Genomic DNA, 24319 nt, shown 5'->3' with positions numbered 1-24319 from the left:
CTGCCTGGCTGTTTCCTTTTGCTCTTCCGTATGGGTAAATGGTGATTCAAGTGGATTTGGAGAAGACGTGAAGCACCTTGAATAGAGTTTGGCATTAGAGTTTGGCAGTGAAAACAGATATCTATAATCTAATCAAAGCTCTAGTGACATTGATTGACCTGGGCCTCCTAATTGTAGGGTTTACACCCTGTCCTGATCGAAGGCTCTATCGTACTTTTGTTCTACCTTGTCTATTCCAGTATCCCAAGCGCTTGGCATCCTTCAATGGTAGCGTGGAGTGTAACAGCAGTTCCCACACCATACAATGCAATGTCATTGATTGTCGCGTTTAAGGGGTTCCAGACGCGTATCCGTGGTTGACGTATATCAAGTTGAATGGGCTAGTAGTTGGCACTGTCCGTTATCCAAACTTATGTAGCCGCCGGCATCGAGAAGCTCATCTATTTCTTGTTCCCAACGTCTGTTGCAGATGGTTAGCAAGGCAATGTACTTGCAAGGAAAGAACTATTGTTGACGGCGGCTTTGCAACGTACTAAACTGAAAGTGGATAATATCTCCATCTTGGACAACCTGAGGGAATAAGAATCAGCTTCTGCAAACCTCGGAAGGAGTGTGGGTACCTACATAAGACTTTCCTTCTTGTCGGTATTTGCCAGCTGCCTTGATTGGGGCCATGGACTTGGCGCCTTCACAGAGATCATGGAAGTCTTGGTAGGCGACGACTTCGGCCTTGATAAATCCCCTCTCAAAGTCGCTGTGGATAGCTCCAGCGGCCTGAGGTGCAAGGCAGCCCCTTGGGATAGTCCAGCATCTGATCTCTTTCTCACCAGCTGAAGGCAAGTTTAGCGGCGTGGAACCCGGCAAAGGGGTTGGCAAAGTGTGAACATACCGGTGAAGTAGTATTGCAGGCCGAGCTTGGTGAATCCCTCAGTGATGATCTTTTGCAGCTTGGAGCTGACCTTGCTCTCCTTGAGGAAGGCGGCCTGCGCCTCCGGATCATCCTTCATGCTGTGAAGCTTCTCTTCGAACTCGATGGAGAAGGGGATGATGTCCCGAGGAATGCCACCGTGCTCGGTGACCCACTTGGCTATGGACGGCAAGTACTTGCTCTTCTGCCTAAGATAGTCCTTCATCGTCAAATTGACGAGATAGATGACCGGCTTAGTGGTGATGAGCTGGATCTTCTCGTTGATGAGCGCAATCTCGGCCGGCGTCCATGTTCCATCCCTGACTGGCTGATCCTTTTCTAGCATCTATCTCATAAGAGTGAGCATACAGCAATGAGCTGAATCTATGGCGACGAGAGTTCTGGGCTTACAGCTCGGATCTTGGTCGTGGTCTCTGTGAAGAGAGGCAACATCTTGTACTTGCCACCTGCCTTTCGGACGATTGCTTCCTCGGCAACGATTTGTTTCTCCAGAATGTCTGGAACCATAAAGGTTAGTTTATATATAGATGTTTCAAGAGGTCAATACGAACCGAGATCCTTCTTGCACAGCTCGCTCTGGATGGTAGCTAGAAGATGTACCAAATTAGCTCCGTCAGCCCGTGGGATTTGTTCCTGAACTAACCCAGGTCCCGAACGGGATCGATCGAGTCATCCACGTGTAGAACTTGGTCGTTGTCAAAGGCTCTATCATAGCGTCCAAGTCAGTATGAACAAGGCACGGCAGTTTAGTTGGCATGGAAGGATGTTATACCTGACAATGTGGAACATGCCATCGACGGCCTGGATGTGAGAGAGGAAGGCATTGCCAAGTCCTTCTCCTTGAGAAGCACCCTTGATTAGGCCGGCGATGTCAGTGACCTGTAGATACGCTGGGTACGAGGACGGCGGCTTCCAGAGGTCACAGAGAAAGTCCTACATGTATTGTTTATTGTCAGCTATCTATCCGCAGAGCTTTCTACAGAGTATCCCGGCTTACATATCGAGCGTCCGGAACAGCACATCTCGCCTCATTGGGCTCAATGGTACAAAATGGGTAGTTTTCTGCGGCGGCGCTCTGCTCGGTCAAGAGATTAAAAAGACTCGATTTCCCCACATTGGGCAGACCAACGCATCCCATCTTCAGGTTCTTGCGAACCCTTCCGAAAGCAACGACATTGTCCGTGACGGTTTCGACCTTCTTGGGCGGCATGATGACTGTTACCGGCCCAAGCACAAAAGAATGAGTTTCTATGAAGCTTCAATCGTAACTTCGTAGAGGGGTCGAAGAGAGAAATCTATCTTTAGAGGGGTCGCTGTTTGAATCCCGCAGACTTTTAAAAAATGGCGTGACAATTCACTTCTAGGCCCACCTAAGTGCATGAATATTAGAGCCTAGACCTTATTTACAAGTAGTCTGGTGGAGCCGATCTTGACAGTTTCGGCACGCTGACACGACACTAGGAAATGGGTATTTTAGACTGTCGCGGCATCATCGTGCTCGAGCCGATTGTTGACCCAGTGTTGTAATCCTGCTCTGAAAACACAAAACGGTTACCCACACGTAAACTGTGAAGGAGAGGTTGAATAAATAAAGAATGTCGAGATAGTGGCTCTCTCTTCAAGTCACAAATGTGTCAAGTGTTTTGCTCTTTAGAAAAACAAACAAACAAAACTTTGACAGGGAATTAGACATCAACCATTTAGTTAAATGGGTTGCCCATACATGCTCTTGCTCTGTTCCGATCATGGAATCACTCCTCAGCATGGCAGTAGACAAGAGCAATTTTTGATATTGCTTCCAAGGCGAGGCACCACTGACGTAATAGAATACTTCGGACAGAGAAGCATAGAGCCAAGTCATCACCCTAAACAGAAATCTCTCACCCTGCGTATAGGGGGATTGATCTACCGCAGCAGCCACAAAAACCTTAGAGGAAGCAAAAAATACATTCATGAGATCCGTGCTTTGGTATCTTATTCCCATTAGCACTAGATTCCATCACTCTGTCACATCATACATGGATGCGGATAATGCCGAAGATACTGGCCGAAACTAGCAGCTACTATTGCAACGCAACACCGACTCCGGTTTGCAGCTATTGCGAACATATACAATAAAACTATGCCACAGAACCAACAGTTCACTGTAATCGTTGTTTCCTCATCTCTCAGCAGCCCATCAAGGACCAGGCCATCTTCGAGATACAGTCCTTTTCAAGCCCACCAACTCGCACCATGTTGCCATCGCTACTCCTTGTCGGTGCGTGAACATAACATACAGTACCTTACTAGAAGCCAGGCCGTAATCAAAACGCTAATAATACCTGAATAGCTCTCGCCACTGGTGCTCATGGATTGCTCAGCGCTTCGGGACCACGCGTGCCCCTAGTAGCTGGTGGCATCCCTCTTCGTATTCTAGCACTCGGCGACTCGATTACCTGGGGCTACAATGACCCGCGCAACGCCTCCTACAGGCGTGATCTGGAGTGTCTCCTTCACACAGGGGGCAACCCGGTTTCGATGGCCGGTTCCGTAGCGCACGGCGACTGGGCCGACAATTGGAGCGATTCCTTTGTCTACCACACCATCAATGACATCCGCGTTGCCGCCGCCCCGGAACTGACTGCGCCGCCCGGGACCTGCCCCGGACCGAGCCGCCCCAATGTTGTCCTCGTCCACGCTGGCACGGTGGACTTTGTGTTAGGTGGCCCCGAGAACGCGACCGCCGCGCCGGGCCACTTGTATGACTTGCTAGACGAAGCTACGTCCTACAACCCACGCGCGCTCTTCGTTGTGGCCCGTCTGATCCCCAACGTCAACGCCACCGTCAACGGGCGGATTACTCGGTACAATGATGCGCTGCCGGCAGTGGTGGCTGACCTGTGGAGGAAGAGGCGCAATGTCGTGTTGGCCGACATCGGGTGTGGCATGCAGGCATCGGAGAAGTACCTGGCGGACGGAACGCACCCCAGCGCTGAGGGATCTCTCATCATGGCTAGGAACTGGATCGACGCTCTGGTCCATGCAGGCAGGAGGGGCTTAATTGCGCCGCCCGAGTGTCTGCACGGTTTCGAGGATAAGGGTGCGACGGCATTGGGTGAAGGGGGTAAATGTAATTTTAATTGGCCTGCTTGATGGGTATTAATCTCTGGTAAAGATGGTATAGCAAGTATGAGGCAAGTCAGTAGGCTTAAGCGAGTCAGTAGGCTCTGCTGAAGTTGCAAATTCTCTGAGAAAGTTAATCTGAGACGACTGGTCCTGGTCATTTGGCCTGTTCGATGGGGAATGCAATGATTTGCATACGGGACTATTAGTGCTTCTGGCATGATGATGGCTGCCGTAAGCTAGGTCGCAAGAGACGGCACATTCCCGGAGAGCACTTAGAAGAGAGTAATATAAATTGAAGGCAATGCCCGGAGTGTTGGCATTGTTTGATTCAGGAACTATCTGGTTTCCTCATCTTCTAGCTGATCCCTCACACATGCTGAGCGAGACTTCAGTGCCATTGCCATCAACAGTTCTCCATCACTCAAACCCCACCTGTTCATGCGCATGCAAGCCACCATATAGACAATTGTGATCGAGTAAGAAGCGAAGGGGCAGGTTGTCAAGATTATGTCGTCACGTTAAACATGGCGCGTTGTCTTGGACGAGGTCTGCCCAAATCACATCGAAGGTAAGCATCTCTTGAAGGGAAGACATCAAGAAACATAACGCCAGCTTACAGAGTTGGCGTGGTCTGTCAGCCACTTCACCAGCCAGTTGACCGCGATGCGGTCAGTGTAGAAGTCGAGCTGTGTGATCTTGAAGTTGTTGTCGAGACGGAACGTGTACGAGGCGTTATTGACCCAGTGCAGCGTGTCCAGGTCGCCAGTGATGCGCACCTCGACGTTGGCGGAGTACCCCTCGACCACGGTATTCTGGATGTCGATCGAGTAGCTGTCGAATACGGCGGCGCTGGGCAAGGTCTTGAGGTATTCGACCGCGAGTACGGTACCGCCAATGTCGTTGGGGAAGGTCGGGTCGCCGAGAGTGAACCATGTGGCGTTGGGAGCGAAGAAGCCTGCGAGTGGCTGGTAGTTACGCGAGGAGATGTAGCCGACAAACTTGGCCACGGTGGCAAGCGTCTTGGTCGACGGGTTGCAGATGGCGACCATGATGAATATTAGTGTCCTAGAGGATAGCGAGGTGTCTAATGACAGTGTCGTGATGCGGCAAGCGGTGCAGCTGTGTTTTCCTGAGAACAACTGATCCAAGGGTCCGAGTAGGTTACTTATATTCTTAGAACCTGGTCTCGACTGTTTCCACTATCCTCTACAAAAGACCGAGGTCACAGTCATCCTACTCATCACTCAGCTGCCAACATGGTCGGCTGATTTCCGAGCATACCCTTTATTCTCAAGCTGAATTTGATATCATAAAACACTTCTTTCCAAGCTTAAGATTGACCATGTAGTTCGACTGATGTGAGAACCTTGATGAGCCTTGCATCTGCCATCAGCCAATAGGAATTAGTTCCCCAAAACTGGAACGCGTGCACGTCTGGGGGTATTAACTCGCCGAGTAAAGGAAGCGCATATACACACCCGACACACCATTTGTTATACAAATATCACTCCCGGTCAGAGTGGGTTGAAAGCACTCCTGTGAGACAGGGTCCCAACAAAGTTCCTTAATGATAAATCCTTTTCCGACTCTGCAATTGCTCATCATCACCAAAAGACGGGACCCGCTTCTTCCTACATCCTCTCGCAACATCGGCAATGCCCGATTGGCTCGTGCAAATTCCCGACAACCGGGATCATAACGGCGACCCTGGCGGTGAGATCGTGCTCCAAGCTCGCCGCGACAACCTCCCGGCACACGCAGCGCACAACAAGAAGCATATTGAGGCTGGCCATGTGGTTGTCTCAGGCCCTTTGCTCGCATCACATGATGATGAACCCCTACGCCCTGTCGGCAGTGCCATGGTCTGGAAGGCCGACAGTGAGAGCCAAGTACGAGCGTGGTTGGAAGAGGACCCCTATGCGAAGTCGGGCATCTGGAATTTGGCGATGGCTACGGTGACACCTTACCTTTGTGCGGTGAGGGTGCCGATGTGATTTTCTTTGGGGTATGCAGTCACAGATTGGCTACAAGAAGAACAGTGTAGATCTGGAATCCGGGGCAGCAAGAGTGCCCTGGCAGGTATGATCTTGCAGGAAATTGAATTGGCCAATTATGATGGAATACGAATGAGACAATTGTGAAAATTCCAGCTGCCAAGACCATACAGGTAATAGTTCCGGCACCGCCTGCATAGTGGAGGAGGGGAGAAAGTGGCCGACTAATACATCCTACCACACCATGCATATGCAAGAATTAGTTCCATTATTCTACGCGTACATGCCCCATCTGATTTAATACCGCTTCACTGTTGACACTCATATGAAGATATCTCCCTGAACCGGCGGATCCAGCCATCAGGCTCAAGACCAAGAGGATATATCTGTTGTCAGGTAGGTTGCTGGGCTTCCTCGAACTCTGCACCGCATCGCAAGCTCTTCCACCATCAGAATCTCCCGATCGTGCCTTCTTGGACGCATATATCTGCATCTTCCCGGCAAGAAGCATCAAGTAATTCTCTATCATGGTCCGTCTACAACTTGTCATCCTCGCCACCATCGGCGCAGTTCGTGCCGCACCGACCACAGCGGAGCCATCCACACCAGCGGGCTTGCCCCTGCCAGTTTCCACTGTCTACTCGTTTCCCAAAGGCTCCTTCGTAGAGAACCTCGCCGTGCGTTCCAATGGCGAGATTCTCGTGACACGCACGACCAGTGCCGAGCTAGTTCTACTCGACCCCCAACGGCCCGGGTGCGCAGTCCCGGTATACAACTTCACGAAGGCAGGTCTGTCAGGAATGACCGGCATCACCGAGTACGCGCCCGACGTGTTCGCCGTGCTGGCTGGCGATTACCACTTTGGCAAGTCGGTCGGCGTGGGCAGCTGGACCCTATTCAGCCTCGATATGCGCGGCGTCAAGCTATCCCAGGCAGCCTGCGGCCTGGCCGGCGGGAACCTTCCTCGGGTGCGCAAGGTCGCCCTCGTCAAAGAGTCGCAGCTGCTCAACGGCTTGGCAGCGCATGGCAAATACGTGCTGGCCAGCGACACCTTTGCGGGCCTCATATACCGCGTGGACATGTCGACGGGCGACTACTCGGTAGCTATCAACGCGACCTACCTCTCCAAGCTGAAGACCCCGCACGGCGTCAATGGCATACGTATCGTCGGCGACACGCTGTACGCGGCCAATTCGGGACAGTCGATTCTGGTCAAGGTCCCGATCACAGAAAATGGGGCAGAGGCCGGCCCCTACACCGTCATCGCGCACAACAAGGGTCCTGTCGATCACTGGGACGACTTTGCCGTCGACTCCGAGGGCGGCATCTGGGCCGTCACGGCGAGCGGGAATACACTTGTCAGGATCACGCCAGATGGGAATACCCAGACGGTCGTGGCGGGCAACCTGAACTCGACGGCTATTGCTGAGGGGAGTTCGGCGCAATTCGGGAGGGGAAGCTGTGATAGTAATGTGCTGTACGTCACGACGGTGGGCGGACTCCTTGGTCCCATCAACGGCACCGTGGTCATTCCGGGAGCACTGGTCTCCGTGGACACAGAAAAGAGAGGTGCTGTTGGTATTTACTAAGAGAGTCGCTGGACACTGAAACGCGTGGCAGGCCTTGCAGACTGGACGTGGCAGATGCATACCGGGCACAAGGTTTGTTCGAGGATGTTCGCCTTACTTTCTATCAAAAATGGCTATTTTGACAGCTCAAAGTGAAAGGAGCTATTCACAGCCTAGTTTAACCATCGCAATTACTTCGAGATAATAGTTCAAAGCCACCTTAAGAATAGACTCGTTGCTTGCATGCGAGGGCTGAAGATTCGAAACTCATTCAGTGCTGATATAAGAGGCCACATACGAAGATATAACCCACAGCGTTACGAACTTTAAAGTCTATCCCGACATATTGCCTGAGCTGAGGCATGTGTACAATGATTGATGTGCCCGCTAATAGAAGAGCTAAATTCACTTAGCGATAGAGGTCCTGGCTCATGATCTGCCATCTACGTCTTCCACGTTCCAAAATGACGACGCAGGAAATAGGTAGCTCCAATAAGCAGCACCCCTCCAAGCAAGCACGACACTCCCGAGAACAGTTGCAATCCTGAGAAGTCATTATTGTGCTGGCGGCCCAGGATGGCTCCCATGATAGGCAAGCCTGTCAGAGTACTATTTCGGGTTGTTAGTTCTTCTGGGGAAAAATGGAATAAGTGCAAGAATAGCACTTACGATAGGGCCATGACGACCTGAAAGGTTCCGAAGCGCTGGCCAATGGTCTCAATGCTACCCGCCTTGGCGGCACATGGCATTAGCAGAGAGACGAAGGCACCACTTGCGAACCCATAGACGGCGGAGAAAACGATTATTCCAGCGTGCGACGGGTGGTAGTTGAACGGTAGCCACAGCGCGAGGATTGATGCACCAGTCATGAGTGAGCAGCCTGTGATCACATTGAAGCAGCCGATACGATCGGCATAAAACGGTGGCAGAACACGACCGGGGATTGATGTGGCACTGAGCAGATTAGTTAATCTCGGCATTCCTGAACACAAAAGCTATTCAAAGACATACTTGATGATGGACACCAGTCCGAGTGCCAGGTCTGGCGAGAACCCCTGCTCCAGAGCCATGCTCGAGACAAAGTCGAATGGACCCCATAGCCCCCACCTGGTGCAGAGGTCAGACTACCTAACCTTACATCAAACCCGGAGGCAGACACTCACATAGTCAAGAACGTCCCAGCCGAGTAGAGTCCAAACTCCTTTTGACCGAACAAAGCGACATCAAACCACTTCACCTTGGGATCCCACTTCTTACGCGGCAGCCGCGCGCGCACCATGAACACGGAAGCAGCCAGCAAGATACCAATCATGAGAGCGCTGTATCGCAACGCGCCGGGTAAACCGATGTCGGCCTGGACTCGGTTCAGGAAGATGGGGAAGATGACGCCGCCCATGCTGCTCCCGGACGCGGCGATGCCGGACGCCAAGCCCCTCCGCCTCACGAACCACTGCCCCACGCAGACGAGCCCGGCCGTGAACACGGCACCGGACCCGACGCCGAACACGAGGCCCTGGCTCAGGAAGATCTGGTAGTACTTGTCGGCGAGGCTGGTCATACACAGCGCAAACACACACAGGACGGCGCCCGGGTAGAGCACGGGTGCCGGGCCGAAGGTGTCGATGAGCCGGCCGAAGAGGGGGCCGGGAGCCCACATGAGGGCCAGCTGTACCGAGAAGATCCACGCGATGTCCGACGACGAGTAGTTGCGCAGCGTGGTCTGCTCGTAGACGGTCTGGAAGACGCCGATGGCGGCGAGGAAACCGAAGGTGCAGAAGAGGCAGATCCAGGCACCGACAACACATATCCAGCCGCGGACGCCCTCCTCGGGCGGGATGATGGCAGTTGCCAGGCCACTAGTGAGTGGTGGCGCCGTCACCGTGCCTTCGCCAGGCGCGGATATGGTGGTGGCGGTCGAGTCCGAGACCGCACCATCGCCGCGGCCGCCGGCGTCTTTTTCCGAGTCCGGAAGGCTGGTCATGGTTGCAACGAACAGAAGGTGAAAGGTCCTAGCCCGGCTGCAAGGCTTGTGCCGTACCTGATGGGTGACCTCGTAGCTCCGGGGGCTATGTATATACAACGCGTTCAACTGAGGAGGACAGAGGCAGTGACGACTTCGCCCACCGGGAAATGGCGCACCGAGGGTTAACGAGTGGCTCCGACACCAAACTCCGCTGGTTCAACCAACTCAGATTGAATGCAAATAAAAGTGCCGTCAGTCGTCCGCCGCAGTCGCACATAAGCATCTGGGGCTCCCGGATTTAAGCCAGGTTTGCAAAAGTTTATTCCACCGCCGTTGCGGCCCTGAAAGGCCGTCGAACTTCGGCCAATGGGGAATTCCCACCACCATGCTCCCTTCCCCCTCCCCCCTTGCTCGGCACATCACAATCCCTGCCTGTCCGTGCGTCGTGCTAATCGAAGCCAAGTATCGGCATCGACGATCAGTTTCGAAGGGAAGCGACGAGGATAAGCGCTATTGATGCACGTCAGGGGAGATAAGCGCTACCAACTGCACCAGTGTAGGTCAGCAACTCACGGACGCAACGGGGAGACATGGGAGGGAGTCCGCACTTCAGGCCCCTGTTAGCTTGCCAGCTACTGCCAGCTAATGCCGGGTCACCCGTGCCGACCCGAGGCCATTGGCGTCCGTCTAGCCCCCCACGCCGAACCTTCTCCCCAGATTGGTCTGCTCGGGGGTAGACTTTCCGGTTTTACCAGCTTACACTGCCCAAGAAAGCTAGATCTAGGAAGCCGGTTGCCTATTCACGCAATACGGTGCGCTACTGTGTACTGGTACATGGCTCCTAGCGCAACCGTTATCATATGAGCCAAGAGTCCAAGATCGATCTCCAAGCCACATCTGAATGTCGAGGGGGGGGTTTCTAAAGCTATAACGTCATAGTGTGTATGTAATGATCGAGATAATCAACGTTGTCGAATGCGTTGCGTGTGCAGAAGCCGACCCGAAACAGGACTGCTTGTAGCTGTATGTGTATTTCACGAAAGAAGGTTTGTATATCAAAGTCATCATTAGGAGCATGATGGGGCAGCGGCCCAAATCCCCAATCGTCGTGCCAGCGTTGTAGCAGAATGCACGCAGTGACCGCAAAGGTTGACTCTGACATGGTGGCCCGAAGCTTGAGAGAGTAAGACCGCCGCTCGGCGCGGGATCCCAAAAGCAGCTGGATGTCCTCTGTGGTTCAAAATGCAGTACTACGTCGCACATGTTGCAGTATTTTTCCGATTATAGCAGCTCAAATGCTCGATTGCGGAATGTTGAAAAACGATCTATAAGTTCTGTCCATACCTAGCCAAGATCCTAAGTCTGTTATCCCCTAGTAAGCTGGTTGAGCAGCGCCTGGATATCATTTGCTGCAGCGTCAATGTGCGCAGTCCCAGCATCCGGTGTTTGATGTAGATGAGACATGCTGAAGAGTTGCGACGATAGCTGCGTCGCTTCGGTCGAGACCGAGGTGCGCGCACTGATCGGAGACTCTGATGCCCCTTTCTCGCTATCGCTACCACCGCCCAGCATAGCCATGTTGACCAAGTATGGGGGTAACGAGCCCATCGTGCTCGCATCAACCGGCATAGTGCCGCTGGTATCCTGCTGGTTCGATACGGTTGAGAGTATCGACTCCAGCGCACCCTTAATCAGCACCGAGATGACCTCCAGCTTAGTCTCCCCAGTGACCTCAAACCCTCCGACAGAGACTCTCGTCCCGTCGAGGTCGCCCGACAACGCCAGTGAGGACGCGGCCAAGCTTCCGAGACCAACATCCATCGGCGCTGGGCCGCGCTCCGAAGAGCCAGGTTGCGAGAGGGCCTTGACACCCGACTGCACCTTTTGCAGCGACGAAAGCAGGATACGCACACTCAGGCTAAACAGAAGGAAGGCTTCCTTATGGTTATCACAGTAGCGGCCCCAAGGGCATTGCAGCAGTGCCTGCCAGGGCCCCTGGGCTAGCTGGACGCCCGTGAGAATGCGCTCGACATCAGTCGCCTTGTCATGTAGCAAGGTGCCCAGGTCATAGACCAAGCGGGCGTGCAGTTGAATGCACGAGCACATTGGGGTGGAGACCGGAGCCGTCGAGGATGGCCAGCCGGAGGTCACCGTCGAGCTGGAGCTCGGCTCGGCGGATGACGGGCCCGAGCCAGTTTGGAAAAGCCCGGCAAGTGCTGGGTCAATCGGCGTCAGGCTCGGCTGGTGCGTGACGGCAGGGCCAGTGCCGCATGCTCCCTTGAACATGTCGGATGTGTCAAATGTTGATGGCCCGCGATATGGGCTGCTGATGGCGGACATCCACTTTGGACAAGTCAAAGCGTAATTCAATTGTCAGTTTTCTTTATGAGACATACGTATCTGCAATAGCGGAATGGCCTTACCTTGGTTGAGTTTGTGTCTCCCGGCTTATTGTCGAGGCTCATGGAGCGGCTGTGCGTTCCCATCGACCCAAACATGGACGAGACTGACGATGACATGCCCAAAAGAGCACTTTGGTCATAGTCGAACTCGTCATCCAAGCCCAAGCCTGTCGTAGACTCATCAATGTCAAACTCCAAGTCCATCGAGGGCTCGGCGTGGCTTGTGATCGGAGCTATACTGCTGCTCGTCGTCGAGGCAAAGTCACCGCCCTTCTTATCATTGCTGTCTTCGGCGACAGACGGCTCCGGCGCCGGTGCCGTGGTGTCGGCTTGCTTCTGTTTGTTTTGTCCCTGCATCAGAGTTCTCTTGTTTTTGCTTCCTTTCGGTCTGCCAAGCCTTCGCCCTGGGCTATATGTGCATAGGAACATCGACTCGCGGCACGGTTGGCATGGCGCCCCTCCCGAGCACCTAATTTTGGATTGGTGGCACGCGTTGCAGGCGGAGCGGACGCGTCCCGTGTTCTTGGAAGAGTTACTACTCTCTTTGTCGTTGTTGTTTTTGTTGTCGTTCTTAGTCTGACCTCTTGATGGTTGGGTGTGTTCACTCTGCCCATGGCTGAATGACAGCCTCGGTGAAGACATGGAAAGATTGCGGAGAGATACCCAAAGTACTATTTTTACGGCCTCTGGTTGTCGTTGGTTCGTCACACCCAGGAGTGCCCGGGGCGAAGGGACCCATATATGCCTCGCTTGGTACAGTCGACGGTCAGTAGGGAGGCCAGGGACTCGCGTTGCGCAGATCCTCGGGGAACTCCCAACTGCGCCTTCTCTATGGGGGGGATGAAGTCTGACATTTCTATCGGCACTAGCTCCGTGGCAAGTAAACATGCTGCCAAGTTCTCTAGACTAAAAGATTATGCACCATGTGCACACTTCGTCTGCACTGTCGAGAACGATTGTACGCCATGTCCGCGGGTCGTAGCTGCAGGAGTGATTACGGCCTCCTGAATAGAGGAAAAACGGTAGGGAATTGTGGGGGGCAGGATTTTGGTCGAGGTACAGTACTCCCTGTCCAGGATGACAGAACAACTGGCCAGTTAAGGTGCTTCAGTAATGCTGACCCTTACCCACCGAGCCACACCTAATTCGATAAGGACTCGCAATGCCCAGTCCGGTCTCTCGATGGATAGGGCTGTATACTTTGGCCTTTCCGCGGCCGCTAAGCTGGGATTCGTGACGGAAGATCTGCACTCCAAAAGCTTGTACTCATCGGGCAAATTCACGCCCGCGGCACTGTAAGCTCAACAGTCAGCTCAAAGTCTCGGCATGAGCACGTCATGCAGCTGTTATATAAACGGATATCGCTTATCATCATTGCTTTTTCTTCACTCCTGTCTAATCATTTGTAATGGACTGGTTGTTTCAGTGTGACAACTTACAAATACTGCCAGGAATGTTTGTTAACGAAGTAGTCAGACTCAGACTTGGAGACGATTCAACTACAGGACCACTAATACCAACCGTTGGTTTGCATGATACGTAACGCCGTTTAGACGGGAAAAGTACCAGCTCCGTGGATGATGTGTTGCACTGGCAATACTGTTATTCGCCCTCGTCTCGCGTCATTGCATGTATGCGCGCGGGTAAAAGGAACCTTTTCGTTTGCCCAGGGACACGGCGTTCTATCACCGGAGAATCTCCCCTTCAGGACAACTTGCAGAGGAGGATCTCTTCTTGCATGCTGCTTTCTTGGTCAGTTCCTACCTACAGCCGGCGTTCTCCATGGGTCATGCGTTGTGAAATACCCACCTATAAGGACTGCGCATGAAGAGTGGCTACCCCACGCTCCACGCATTAATTATCTTTCGATCCTTCGCAGCAAAAAACAATCCTGAATTAGTATGTAAACATACAAGAGCAGGATACATACTTTGTAATGCATTATTCTGCTCCCACTCCAGTTCCATCTGTTTCCCCAGCGACATCTCAGTTGCTAGAGCAGAATCAGAAGCATGACTTGGAGGTAACCCAGCCACGGCATACATGCAACCGATCGGCCCTGCTGCTCAACTGTGCGACAGGCCTGGTAGCACTACATGCTGTCGTTTACTCTGCATGCTTCTCGCCAACGACACGTGGCTCTACTCTTGGCGCCTCAGGCAACAAGGCCTCGTCTTTGAATGCTGCGTGTTGCCACGGCCGCTGCGACCGTGACACTCGGATACTGTCCTGCAGGTCTCTGCGAGTTTGTGGTATGCAGACTATTCTTCTTTCAGCAGGTCAAATAGCACACCTTGAAACAGATCTGCACTGGTCGTTTGATGATTCTTTGAAGGATTCGAGTACCTCTCGGCCTGCCTTGCTCGAGCCTTACCGACACGGTGTCAAAGGTCGGCATGCGGCGCACCAGCTTCTGATTTGATCGATACCGTAGTCCCCCGCACAAAGATGCTTATAGCTCAGAAGGAGAGAGGAGTATAGGGTGTTAGGAAAGAGCCCGAGTATGGCCTCACTCATCCCTATACCGCAAACGATCTATCGAAACGTAGGATAGCCACAGTCCCCTCCTGTGAACCTGAAACCTAGAAGTCGCGGAGCATTTCATTCGCCCGTCGGTTTATGTCAGATTTGGTCAATTTAAACCTATCGGACAGTATTCAGGGCCGCCGCCAGGCTGTTATTGAGGCGACGGGTGAGAGGCCTGGCCGTCCCCGATGATGAGCTTCGGCGCATTGCTGAGACCTGGCCCCGGCACAATTCGACACCTGGGTGGCACGATCACGGATATCCCCGCACAAGGGTCTTGAAAGATAGAAACACACGAGAAACTGAGAACGGTGAAGAAGATGAGGTATTTTCTAAAAAGGGCCTCGTCTGATCTACACTGCGCGCCTTTTCCTCCATTGCAAAACGCATCTCATCATATTCCGTCAGTTCCTCATCCCGCATTCCGTCGGTTCCTAGTCCGGAATTTGGTTCCAAAATGCCTCTCCAAGTCATCATTGTCGGCGCTGGTATTGGCGGACTCAGTGCCGCTGTTGCCCTCAGGCGCGCCGGCCACCGTGTGCAGGTAACCTACCCCCCGAGTCGGGTCTCGCACAACCCTGGTCTCACAGAGCCGTCTATCCGAGTACTGACTCCACGCCTAGGTTTTCGAAAAGTCACAGTTTGCCAGCGAGGTCGGCGCTGCCGTGGCACTCACACCCAATGGCACCCGTGTGCTCGACCATCTCGGCTTCGACTGGGTGCGCGCCCGGGCTGACGCCATGTCCACCTTTGAAGTGGTCGATGGCGTCACCCTCGCTGGCCTGCACCGTGCCGATACGTCGGACGCCGTGTCCCGGCTTGGCGCTCCGTTCTGGACTATCCACCGCGTTGACCTGCACAATGAGCTCTTGCGGCTGGCCTTAGCTGACCAAGGTAATGGAGAATGTGTTCTCCAGCTCGGCTCCAGGGTCGTCTCAGCGGACCCTGACCGCGGCAGCATCATCCTTGAGGATGGATCCGAGCACGTTGCCGACTTAGTCATCGGGGCTGACGGCCTGCGCTCCGTGCTCCGTGGTGTGGTGCTTGAGCAGGCCGAGTCGAAGCCCACGCCCTCGGGTTTGAGCGCGTTTCGCTTTATGATCCCCACGGCCGAGCTAAAAGATGAGCCGGCCTTCCAGGATCTACTAAATGTCAAAGGTAGAGGCAACAGCGTCTTTGCGGACACATCTCACAAAACCGAACGCCATATGGTCTGGTACACTTGCCGCAAGTGAGTCTTTTCACTGAAACTAGTTGAACGAATGCAATCTGATCTGCTTGTCACCTTTAGTGGCACACTACAGAACTTTGGCGGTATACATGACAGCATTTCTAACAACAATAACGAGGGTCAGTTATTTTGTTCGGGACTCTCTGAATCATCAGTATTGTTTATTGTGTGCCAGGTTACGAATCCTTGGGCGTAAACATTAAAGACGCCATGTTGTCCGAGTTTGGACACTACCACCCAAGTCTAGTCCAACTCATGCAGTAAGTCGACGGCAATCACATTTCACATGAATGCTCCATCTACGGAAAACAGAAGCTCATATTATGTCCGTAAACAAAGCAAAGCAGACAGGGTTACTGACTGGCCACTCAATTACCATGATCCGCTGCCCACGTGGGTTCGTGGTAAGATGGGATTAATGGGCGATGCTGCTCATCCGGTAAGTTTCAGCAACGAGTGGATTGTTGTTTTTTGGTCTAACTTGAAAATGAAACTTTTAGATGCTCCCCTTCGGCGCTCAAGGATCAAATCAAGCACTCGAAGACGCTGGAGCTCTGGGCGAACTGTTTAGGAATGTACACTCAGCGGAGCTGGTGCCCGGACGGCTTGCACTGTATGACCAAGTCCGCAGGTTACGCGCGTCCAGAATCCAGACTCTTTCGCGCGTCCGGCTTGGCAAAGAGCTGGAAGTGCAGGATCAACTCCGCCGCTTTGCAGACCCTACCAGTGGAGGTATGTATCTTACGCCTTGTCGTTTACCCTTTGGACAGGATGCCCCCACTGCTTGCTTATTCTGGTGGCTGAAACTTGCCCTTTGCAGAAGTGCCCACTTCGTTTGCTGAGCGTCAGACTCATGACTACGGGTAAGCAGCCGGAAAACCCGATTTGTATCCCTGCATGGTACGTGGAGCTGTACATTGACATAGTGACTAGCTTTGACGTGCTCTCTGCATGCCGAGGCCTACTCAGCGCGCAATCTATTCATGCCTGAAGGGGCGAGAACATCGGACCTTTTCGGAAGGAGAGTGGGTGAGCTACGTGGAGGCTGGGTGATAGTTGAGCACCGGAGATACTGGGATGTTCGACGGTCGAAGGCTGGGCACGCATTGGCTGGAAGCTGGTGAAGAGGGTGCAGTGATGGGATTTATCAATGCAGTGATTGTTGATAGGAATCGAATGAGTTTTGATTGGCATAGACCCACGGATGTGTTAAAGTGCCTTCGCGCGGAGATGCCCTTTCTGCTTACACGTACACTCGTCAGCACGATGTCGATTGCTTGTGGCTACCTGGAAATGCCATTTGCCACATATCCCTTGGATAGATCGTCTATATCGGTAAAATTGGTAAGAAAGTTCCGAAAATAGTTGCCGGGTATCGGAGACAGAACCACCACGCCTCCTCGTGCCAGGTATTGTTTTCGCCTCTAGCCCAGCAAACATGAATGCAAAGTCGGTATTTAGGATCTAGAAAAGCAAGCTATCACCTAGATCAAAGAGGATATGGGTCTTTCACATCGGGATAGCCGATGCAATTTCCACGGAGCTTACTGTGACAAACCTACGTACCTTATCCAATTGTATCATCAAGATGATTGACGCTGACAACTTCGTCGTCTCGCCAATCGAGACTCCGGGTCTCGTTCACGTGCCCAGTCTCACCACTGAGAGCGCAAGGGCTACGGAGGACTTATTAAAGGGCAATAACCAGAAGTACCACATCTTTTTCACCCTTGAAGATCACATGGGTGTAAGTTTTGTTCTTCTTTTCATTAGCGACGGACAGACTTCCTATGTTCTCGACACAAAAGCTCACAAGACTGCTAGGTTTACCTACACAATCATATCGCCCACCATGAGCTCACCCTGTGGGCGTGTGGCGCCACGCCAGAGCAACTTCGCAGACACTATGAGCGCAATGCACTTTACATGCGCGATGCCACCATCATCGTCGAGCCTCTCGTGTTAGATCTTGAGGATGACGCTCTCTTCACGCGATGCCTCGGCAAAGAAGAGCACTATCGCAACTTTGAGATGTTCTTCCTTAACATGTTCAAGAAGATTGGTTGGCAGGCCACGCTGCAGAAATATCTGCTAGACAGGAGCCCACTGGCGGACGACATGATGTTTCGCCTCTACATGGGTAAGAGTTTGCCAAAGATCTCTCAGGGCTTCAGTCCTTGCGCTAAAAGGATTCTCCGCAGGCTACGTTCACGGCCTGATTCATGTCGGCCTCGCTCTTGAGTTCCGTCAGCTTCGGTTGCTCGCAGAAGGCCTTGCCCAGGCGGCAGTGCACCACGACGACTGGTACATCGAGTACCTCTCCGCCGCCGAAGCCGCGGCCACTGAAGCCCAAGAGTCGCCGCTGCCGCTCTCCACGCTCGTGGACATGGTCCACGAAGACCCCAAGATCAGCACGGCCTCGAGCTGGACCTTCCAGACGCAGACGCGCGCACACTCGGGCCGCTGGGCCATGGACAAGGAGGTCGCGCGCGACGGCATCCTGCGCAACGCCAAGCCCGAGCTCGTGCGCCTCGCGGCGCGCTGGCGCGTCGTCGACAACCCGGACAACGAGGGTGGCGCGCTCACCGACGAGTACCTCGAGCGCAAGACGGCGGAGCTGATCAACACGGCCGTGTACATCGCCGCGGCGGCGCAAAACCCGCCGTACCAGTGCGCCTTTGACTTCTTCCTGCTGCACTGCGCGACGGCGAGCATCGCCCACGCCGCGATCCTGCGGGAGCAGTCGATCACCAGGGAGCAGAAGGCACGGCTGCTCGAGTACAGCGGAAGGGTGTTCCTCATGACGTACTCCGGCATGGGCGCACCGCAGCTGCGGCTGGACTACCTCGCCTCGCACCGGTCCCGCCTAGGCCCCGGGCAGGGTTGGCCTGAGGTCTTTGCGCGCGCATGCGAGCACGCTGACGACGGGCACATGATCAAACTCATCCGCTCCACCAAGCTAGCTGAGGAGATGTCGAGGCCGTACGACGCGCGTCCAGAGTTCCGTGTCAAGCAGCCCATGTTCCTCCAGGCTGGTATAGCCATGATCGACTCGGGCACGCAGCGCCCCATGACCTGGACTAAGCACTGGGATTTCATCCGCTTCTGCGGGTTCCCCGAGGCGTGGGAGAGATTCCCAAAGAGGGACTACTGAGACCGCGATTGTGAGATGTTACTCTGCGCGGCCCAGTCCAACCCGAGATTCAAGGTTGTGGAATGGAAGAGTCTACATCTACGTAACTCAGACTTAGCTGGGAACAGCATGGGGGAAGAAGCAGATTGTCCCAATACGGAATGCATTGATTTTCATTACATGCATATATCTTTGTGATACTCAGGCCCTAATCGTTGCTCCCGCACTAATGTGCTGAAGCGCTGACGTGATCGATGTGAAACTGGAGTCTATGACTTCAATTTTGAAGCGGGAACAATAGCACGGTGATCTGAACCTTTAGTAAGATATTCTCTTAATCAGCACGAACAACCTTGGCAGCAGTAAGTCGGGACAGTCTGGTACTTTACTGGGAACAACCGTATCTTTCGCTAACCACTCTACAGCGAACAACAATTGAGACAACAAGTGCCCCCATGTGTCACCGGGATGAATATTCTGTCCGTGATTACAGGCATCGATCGTGGCACCTAGATCGTATCACCTGAATATCGGCCGGATATTTCTGACGAGAATTGGGGCATACGATTGTTTATCGTGGAAAGCAGTTCACTGAGGTGCGTAACCCGTCGCATGACACTAATCCCGTTTCTGATTTTCCTTCACGAACAGAGACCCTCCACATGAGGCTTTTTTGAAATGCAAATATGGAGACAATTCCCGATGTAATGCCGACTAGCACGATTCAAGCCGGGGTTGAATCCTTCGAAACTGAATTGCGTCCTGTGATTGGAGTGACAGCTGCCCACCGCAAAAGCCCCAGCTTCTAGCTCAGAATTTGTTTCCCATCGTGGAGCTCATGCCAGACAGCAATTGGACAATGCATCATCGCTCGGACAGAATGTCGACGAAAGGAAATCTCTATGCAGTGTCAGGCATTTCGATGGGTGAGGAGTAGGAAGATATTCTGAATTGTGGGTTCCGTAATCTTTCAGGCTACGGCTCAATAGATTACCTTTCGGCTTTGGTATTATACAGAAGAAGAAGAAAACTGAAAGAACGACAGTAGTGACGGCCAATTATTGACTCGAAGGCAATGTCATAAGCTTGAAGCCAGGGACTCGGGAAATGCTCCGGACCCAGTTCCTTGGTAAAGAGCTTGGCAAAAGTCCCAGGACGCGTAGCATGAAAGAGTCAAGAAAGTATGATCAAAGTCGTGTCAAGCACAAAAGAGAGGCAAAGTGCACACGATGTCGAGTCCAGCTAGTCAGTTGAATCGTCAAGGCATGTGCCAATCGCCAGTTGCAACAAGTGTTGTCTAGGAAGTCGGTCCATTGCCCACCGTGCAAATCACTCACAATGCGGGCCTCAGCATCCCTCGTCATCCTCTCGGCCCTCGCTGCCAACCTGGCCTCGCCCGCCAGAGCTTCCTGCGGAAGTGCTTGCGACACCTGCAGCCCTGTGGACGAGGACGTCATTGAGCGCGACGTCATTGTGGTCGGCGGCGGCGCCTCAGGCACGTACTCGGCCATCCGCCTGCAGGACCTCGGCGCCAGCGTCGTCTTGATTGAGAAGGAAGGCCGCCTAGGCGGACACCAAAACACATTCATCGACCCGGCCTCGGGCGCCGCCATCGACTTTGGTGTGCAGGGCTTCGCCAACACGAGCGTGACGACCAACTTCTTCGCCCGCTACGACATCCCCATCGAGCCCTTCATCTTTGGCGCCGACAATACCACCTACGTCGACTTTGACACGGGCGCCGTAGCCGCCAATTATACGCCCAACTTCAATTTCTCCTCCTACGCCGCCTTCCTGTCGCGGTGGCCCGACGCCGCGCCCCGGGGTTTCAGCTGGATCCCCTATCCGGTGCCCGAGGACCTGCTCCTGCCCTTCGGCGAGTTCATCGAGAAGTACGGCCTGCAGGAGCAGGCGTGGGTGATATGGTGGATTGCCAACGGCGTGGCCAACCCGCCGTTCCTGCAGCAGACGACGCTCAACATCATGAAGTACTTTGACAGCGTCTTCATCGACGCCGTCCGCTACTCCGGTCCGGGGTCTGGCGGCGTCCCGGACATGACGACGAGCAAGCACGACAACGGCGCGCTGTACGCCGCGGCGCACAACGAGCTCGGCGATGACAACGTCCTGCTCGAGTCGACCGTCGTGTCGGGCACGCGGGGCGCCGCCGGCGTCGAGCTGGTGGTCGCGTCGCCGATCGGCAGCGTCACGCGCGTGCGCGCCAAGCGGCTTGTGCTCACGATCCCGCCGACCCCGGGCAACATGGAGCCGTTCGGGCTCGACGCCGCCGAGCGGGGCGTCTTCGGCCGCTTCACGCACAGCGCCTTCTACGTCGGCGTCGTCAACACGACGGGGCTCCGCCAGGGGCAAAAGTACCGCAACATCAAGCTCGACGGCAGCGTCAAGTACAACGTGCCGCAGAACGGGAAGTACGAGATCCTGCCGACCGTCGTGCCGGGCATGTTCATGTACTGGTTCGCGTACGAGGCCGAGCAGACGCAGGCGGCCGTCGAGGCCGAGGTCGCGGCCGTGGTGAGCCGGCTGGAGCAGGGGAAGGGCCGGGTGGTCAACTTCCCGGCGTTCGCGAGCCACTCGCCGTTCAAGATGCAGGTCGGCGCCGAGGACATTGCGGCCGGGTTCTACGAGGACTTCTTGGCCCTGCAGGGGCAGAAGAGCACGTGGTATGCGGGATCGGCGATCCTGACGCACAACTCCGGGGAGCTCTGGAACTTTACGCACCACCTGATGCCCGATGTTGTCAAGGGTGTCCTTAAGTGAGCAAAGCAAGCACGGACACAATGATACTACCTATCATGATCTTCTCGGTTTAGTGTTCTTGGTGGTTGTTTTTAGGTTTAGCAAGTGTTGGCTTTAAGCACTTTGAGGTTAGTACCGCTTGATCTAAAAAGCTGGGCGACTGGGATGTTTCCGTATGGTGGGGGATGGCCTTGGCAGGGCTGAGTGGAGGGAGGATGGCAAGGAAGTAATATCTCTATCTTGTTGATCTACTTTATGATGGTTATGTCATCGGTGCTATGACGTAGAGATTGTAAAATGGAGCCATCATCGCTCCACGAACAATTCTTCACGGGGCATGCAGCCGATGGTATTCTATTTTATTCGTTTCAATTACAATCTCTGTATCATCGAAGTTTGAGTATGAAAGGTTGCACTTTTCTAGCCACGAGGGCCTGACAAGAAAGAAATACAAGGTGTAAAGTGCGACGCGGTATGTCTATCATCTATTCCACAATAGCAATCAACCACCCGGTACTGGTTTCGGCGAAAAAGAAACCCGCCTAGACGATGAGAAAGAACACTTCAGTTGGAACTTGATGGCTCCTCTTTGGTCGCCTCCGAGGCGCTGCTAGACTCGAGTCCGGCCGCAGTAGCCGTCTTACCGGTGCGGTTAGGAAGAACGAGGACGACGCAGGCCAGAACGAAAGCCGCACCAGCAGTCGCCGTCGCGATGGCAAAGGGGATGCGCAGGCCGTCCATGTACGCGAGCAGAATGCCGGGGATCTGCTCGGGCGGGAACACGTCGCGGATCTCGGAAACGCCGGTCACGATGAGCTTGGCTGGCTCGACTTCGGGGGCGGTGTGGACGATGCTCTTGAGCATCTGGTTGACGAACGCGCATTGCGCAGCTGAGAGGAGGATGGCGCCGGCAATTGTCTCGGAGACTATTTTGTGCACTTTGTTAGTACATTAGTGGATCGGGAGGTCAGCAGACAACTCACAGATGACGATGGCAGTGACGATGGCAAGGTCCTCCGGCTTGGACTGGGTCTGAGCATTGATGACAGGCAGCTGGAAAGGGAAGCCGAGCGCGAAGCCGGCAAGAAGCTGGTACCCGACCTGCTTGCCGAGCGAGGTGCCGATGTCAAAGGTAATCATCAAGCCAATCGCAACGGCGGCGACAGCCGCGCAGAAGCCCATGACGTAGATCGTGCGGGCGGCGAAGTACTTGACCGTCATTCCCAGGATGATAATGGCAACACTGGTGGTCAGAATCAGCGGCAAGCTGCGCACTCCGGACCCAGTCGGGCTCAGGTTGTCGATGCTCTGGAAGTAGACGGGCAGGTAGTACACGGTGGCGAAGTAAGCGCCGATCATGAGGAAGGCCCAGGTCGCGTTGAACCACAAGACGCGCGTCTTCATCAGACGGGGAGGCATCATGGCTCGCTCTCCGGCGTACATCTCCCAGCCGATGAACACGGCCGTGATGACGACAAATCCCACCAGCAGGCCGATCACTGTCGAGGAGGACCAAGGCATGGTCTGGCCGCCGTACTGCATGGCCAGGATGTAGGCGATGATCGCGCCCAGAGCCAGCACCGTGCCCACGGGATCCATCTGGAGAAACTTCTCGCGCCAGGTGGCTTCGGCGGGCTTGGCCCACGCTGGCGTGCGGTAGAAGAGAAAGACCAGGAAGGCTGACAGACCGCCGATGGGCAGGTTGATGTAAAAGCACCAGCGCCAGGTAACATTGTCGGTGAAGGCACCACCGATCAGGGGGCCGACCACGGAGGCGATGCCAAAACAGAGCCCAAAGATGCCGACGAAAACAGGGCGCTTCTCGGGACGGGCGGCAAAGGCGATGAGCGTGTAGGTTCCAGAGCTGACACCGGCTGCACCGACACCGGCGATAGCTCGACCAACCACGAGAGCCGTTGAGGTAGGTGCCACACCGCAAATGAGACTGCCTAGCTCAAAGATGAAGATGGCGGCGAGGTATGTGTACTTGAGGGAGAAGTACTTGAAAGCCTTGCCCCACGAGGACTGGAAGCCGCCGGAAGTAACGAAAAAGGCTGAGCCGTACCAAGCAATGTCCTCGAGGCTGTGGAAGTCGTCGGTGATCTTGGGAACAGCGGTCGCGATAATTGTCTGGGTGAAGGAGATTGAGGTTAGTTGTGCGGTCACAACGCGTAGCTGTCCCAGAGGGAACTAACTCACCATGTCCAAAGCAACAAGAAACATGCTCATGGCCAGCGCCACAACAATTAGAGCCAGTGTCAGGCCTGCCGGGTAGTCATCTGCAGCCGCCGCAGGAGGCTCTTCAGTGCCTTCCGAGGCATTGCCGCCCTCGAGATCCCTCTTCTTCTCCCCATTCAGGGCCTGATCGTGGCTCATGTCAGGCTCGTGTACTCCATGGTGTGCTGTCGCGTCGCGTTCGACAGGCTCTTTGGCCGGCGAGTTATCCATCTTTGCTGCTTGATAGTCGCGTTTTCCAAAGCTTTTGGAGTTGTTCTTTTTCTCGCAATACTTCGTGAGATGTCTGGACTGGAGAATTGATCGCGTTGGCACAAGAGTCAAAGTCAAGCCCAGATCAATCCTCTCTGATAGAACTGTGCTTTTTAGGAAGGTTCATTGTTTAAAATAGCAGGCATTTTTACGTTCACTCCCCTGTGTCTGGGAGCTTCTGCCGCAATTCCGGGTTTAAGTGTTGGTTGCCGGGTCCCGGAT

The 24319-nt window shown here is 54.1% G+C and overlaps 11 protein-coding genes across 11 annotated transcripts; 6 read left to right on the top strand and 5 right to left on the bottom strand.

Annotated features, from left to right (window-relative positions):
- Positions 1–440: 440 nt before the first annotated feature.
- E0L32_000819 (uncharacterized protein) lies at positions 441–2138 on the bottom strand (the record flags this gene model as incomplete). The annotated part of the gene is made up of 9 exons (XM_031143031.1): positions 441–460; positions 534–570; positions 625–830; positions 890–1253; positions 1319–1425; positions 1480–1515; positions 1572–1633; positions 1701–1861; positions 1926–2138. 9 exons carry the CDS (start codon positions 2136–2138, stop codon positions 441–443), a joined length of 1206 nt encoding a protein of 401 aa, XP_030994353.1.
- Positions 2139–3163: 1025 nt separating this feature from the next.
- E0L32_000818 (uncharacterized protein) lies at positions 3164–4063 on the top strand (the record flags this gene model as incomplete). Its single annotated transcript, XM_031143020.1, has 2 exons — positions 3164–3188; positions 3261–4063. 2 exons carry the CDS (start codon positions 3164–3166, stop codon positions 4061–4063), a joined length of 828 nt encoding a protein of 275 aa, XP_030994352.1.
- A 566-nt stretch (positions 4064–4629) lies between these two features.
- E0L32_000817 (uncharacterized protein) lies at positions 4630–5085 on the bottom strand (the record flags this gene model as incomplete). Its single annotated transcript, XM_031143009.1, has 1 exon — positions 4630–5085. One exon carries the CDS (start codon positions 5083–5085, stop codon positions 4630–4632), a length of 456 nt encoding a protein of 151 aa, XP_030994351.1.
- Positions 5086–5691: 606 nt separating this feature from the next.
- On the top strand, positions 5692–6030 carry E0L32_000816 (uncharacterized protein; the record flags this gene model as incomplete). Its single annotated transcript, XM_031142997.1, has 1 exon — positions 5692–6030. The coding sequence occupies one exon, from the start codon at positions 5692–5694 to the stop codon at positions 6028–6030; it is 339 nt and encodes a 112-aa protein (XP_030994350.1).
- Positions 6031–6557: 527 nt separating this feature from the next.
- Positions 6558–7619, top strand: E0L32_000815 (uncharacterized protein; the record flags this gene model as incomplete). The annotated part of the gene is made up of 1 exon (XM_031142986.1): positions 6558–7619. The coding sequence occupies one exon, from the start codon at positions 6558–6560 to the stop codon at positions 7617–7619; it is 1062 nt and encodes a 353-aa protein (XP_030994349.1).
- A 422-nt stretch (positions 7620–8041) lies between these two features.
- On the bottom strand, positions 8042–9579 carry E0L32_000814 (uncharacterized protein; the record flags this gene model as incomplete). Its single annotated transcript, XM_031142975.1, has 4 exons — positions 8042–8207; positions 8268–8552; positions 8610–8705; positions 8762–9579. The coding sequence occupies 4 exons, from the start codon at positions 9577–9579 to the stop codon at positions 8042–8044; spliced, it is 1365 nt and encodes a 454-aa protein (XP_030994348.1).
- Positions 9580–10926: 1347 nt separating this feature from the next.
- E0L32_000813 (uncharacterized protein) lies at positions 10927–12320 on the bottom strand (the record flags this gene model as incomplete). The annotated part of the gene is made up of 2 exons (XM_031142964.1): positions 10927–11904; positions 11958–12320. 2 exons carry the CDS (start codon positions 12318–12320, stop codon positions 10927–10929), a joined length of 1341 nt encoding a protein of 446 aa, XP_030994347.1.
- A 2626-nt stretch (positions 12321–14946) lies between these two features.
- E0L32_000812 (uncharacterized protein) lies at positions 14947–16653 on the top strand (the record flags this gene model as incomplete). The annotated part of the gene is made up of 8 exons (XM_031142953.1): positions 14947–15033; positions 15113–15720; positions 15781–15839; positions 15896–15980; positions 16033–16159; positions 16221–16452; positions 16541–16583; positions 16647–16653. 8 exons carry the CDS (start codon positions 14947–14949, stop codon positions 16651–16653), a joined length of 1248 nt encoding a protein of 415 aa, XP_030994346.1.
- Positions 16654–17308: 655 nt separating this feature from the next.
- On the top strand, positions 17309–18874 carry E0L32_000811 (uncharacterized protein; the record flags this gene model as incomplete). Its single annotated transcript, XM_031142942.1, has 3 exons — positions 17309–17467; positions 17545–17860; positions 17922–18874. The coding sequence occupies 3 exons, from the start codon at positions 17309–17311 to the stop codon at positions 18872–18874; spliced, it is 1428 nt and encodes a 475-aa protein (XP_030994345.1).
- Positions 18875–20191: 1317 nt separating this feature from the next.
- Positions 20192–21631, top strand: E0L32_000810 (uncharacterized protein; the record flags this gene model as incomplete). Its single annotated transcript, XM_031142931.1, has 1 exon — positions 20192–21631. The coding sequence occupies one exon, from the start codon at positions 20192–20194 to the stop codon at positions 21629–21631; it is 1440 nt and encodes a 479-aa protein (XP_030994344.1).
- A 543-nt stretch (positions 21632–22174) lies between these two features.
- Positions 22175–24058, bottom strand: E0L32_000809 (uncharacterized protein; the record flags this gene model as incomplete). The annotated part of the gene is made up of 3 exons (XM_031142920.1): positions 22175–22536; positions 22594–23740; positions 23810–24058. The coding sequence occupies 3 exons, from the start codon at positions 24056–24058 to the stop codon at positions 22175–22177; spliced, it is 1758 nt and encodes a 585-aa protein (XP_030994343.1).
- Between the last annotated feature and the right edge of the window lie 261 nt (positions 24059–24319).

This window comes from Thyridium curvatum (genome assembly GCF_004353045.1).
Source record: "Thyridium curvatum strain D216 chromosome Unknown NODE_3_length_876553_cov_77.224826, whole genome shotgun sequence".
Classification (NCBI taxonomy): domain Eukaryota; kingdom Fungi; phylum Ascomycota; class Sordariomycetes; order Thyridiales; family Thyridiaceae; genus Thyridium; species Thyridium curvatum.
This window is presented reverse-complemented; position numbering and strand designations above follow the sequence as displayed.